At 68.5% G+C, this 1,519-nt stretch overlaps 1 protein-coding gene across 1 annotated transcript; it reads left to right on the top strand.

The window, feature by feature from the left end:
• The first annotated feature begins 394 nt into the window (after positions 1-394).
• On the top strand, positions 395-1,222 carry Olig1 (oligodendrocyte transcription factor 1). Its single transcript, XM_004645340.1, has one exon. It carries the CDS (start codon positions 422-424, stop codon positions 1,220-1,222), a length of 801 nt encoding a protein of 266 aa, XP_004645397.1. The 5' UTR covers positions 395-421.
• The last annotated feature ends 297 nt before the right edge of the window (positions 1,223-1,519 follow it).

Here is a 1,519-nt window from a genome sequence, read left to right as displayed (position 1 = left end):
GGCAGAGGGAAGCAACTAGAGGGAGGGAAGCGTGTTTTAACTTGATGGGTGGAACCAGACCTTCTTGACCAGCCCTGTCGCGCGCATCCCAAGGCACCCAGCATTCGGCTCCCTGGGGCTCAGCCCTGCAACACCGGCGCTCACAATAACCTCTTCAAGCGCTGCCAGCCGCACCTCCGCGCCGGCTGAGCATAGGCGGCCAATGAACACACGCCTGCGCGGGGCCTAGGGCCTCGATTGGCTGCCACCCGCCAACTGCTGTCTCCGCAGGTTCCCAAGCCGGGTTTAAAGGGGTCGGGCGCGGGCAGCTGCCCCGCCATCCGCTGCCCGCGCGCAGGTCCACGGGGAGGGGCGCCCTGCCGACCGGCCCACCCCGGGGCGTTCCTGAAGGGCGCCCGAGGCTGCCCCCACCGCCTCCCAGATGTACTATGCGGTTTCCCAGGCGCGCGTGAACGCGGCCCCGGTAACCATGCTGCGGCCACAGCGGCCGGGAGAAGTACAGCTCGGGGCCTCCCTGTACGAGCTGGTGGGCTACCGGCAGCCGCCTTCCTCTTCCTCCTCTTCCTCCTCCACTTCCTCCTCTTGCACCACGGCACCCCTCCTCCTCCCCAAAGCTGCGCGCGAGAAGCCCGAGGCTCCCGCCGAACCGCCCGGCACCCGCGCTGGGTCCGGCGCGCACGCGAGCGCCGGAGCAGACGCCAAAGAGGAGCAACAGCAGCAACTGCGGCGCAAGATCAACAGCCGCGAACGGAAGCGCATGCAGGACCTGAACCTGGCCATGGACGCGCTGCGCGAGGTCATCCTGCCCTACTCGGCCGCACACTGCCAGGGCGCACCCGGTCGCAAGCTCTCCAAGATCGCCACGCTGCTTCTCGCCCGCAACTACATCCTGCTGCTGGGCAGCTCACTGCAGGAGCTGCGCCGCGCGCTCGGCGAGGGCGCAGGGCCCGCGGCGCCGCGCCTGCTGCTTGCTGGCCTGCCCTTGCTAGCCGCTGCTCCGGGCTCAGTGCTCCTGGCCCCCGGGGCTATGGGGCCCCCCGACGCGCTGCGCCCGGCAAAGTACCTGTCGCTGGCGCTCGATGAGCCACCCTGTGGCCAGTTCGCGCTCCCGGGTGGTGCGGCGGCGGGCCCCGGCCTCTGCACTTGCGCCGTGTGCAAGTTCCCGCACCTAGTCCCCGCAGGCCTGGGCCTGGCCGCGGTGCAGGCTCAGTTCTCCAAGTGAGGGCCGTCCTGGGCCCGGGAAGGAGCGCCATCTCGGACTGGTCTTCCGCCGCCCAGTTTCTTCGCTCCCCTGCGCCCTAAATCCGGGGAGAGCGATCCCGAGTAAGGGGGGCGTTTGGAACCATTTCTGGATCAGAGGAAGGGATTATGGGGCGCCTCGTTCCCTACCCGCAGCCCTGGGAAATGAAGGTGACCCAAGCAGCGGATGTTCCTTGACGCATGGGAGCTGTTTGCGCTCCAGGTCGATTTCTCCTGCTTAGGACAGAAAGCAAGCGCACCTTCCGCTCTCACCCAGCGC

The sequence above is a fragment of the Octodon degus genome, unplaced genomic scaffold, assembly GCF_000260255.1.
Source record: "Octodon degus isolate 3935 unplaced genomic scaffold, OctDeg1.0 scaffold00225, whole genome shotgun sequence".
Classification (NCBI taxonomy): Eukaryota; Metazoa; Chordata; class Mammalia; order Rodentia; family Octodontidae; genus Octodon; species Octodon degus.
The sequence above is the reverse complement of the archived record's forward strand: the minus strand, read 5'-3'. Positions and strand labels throughout refer to the sequence as shown.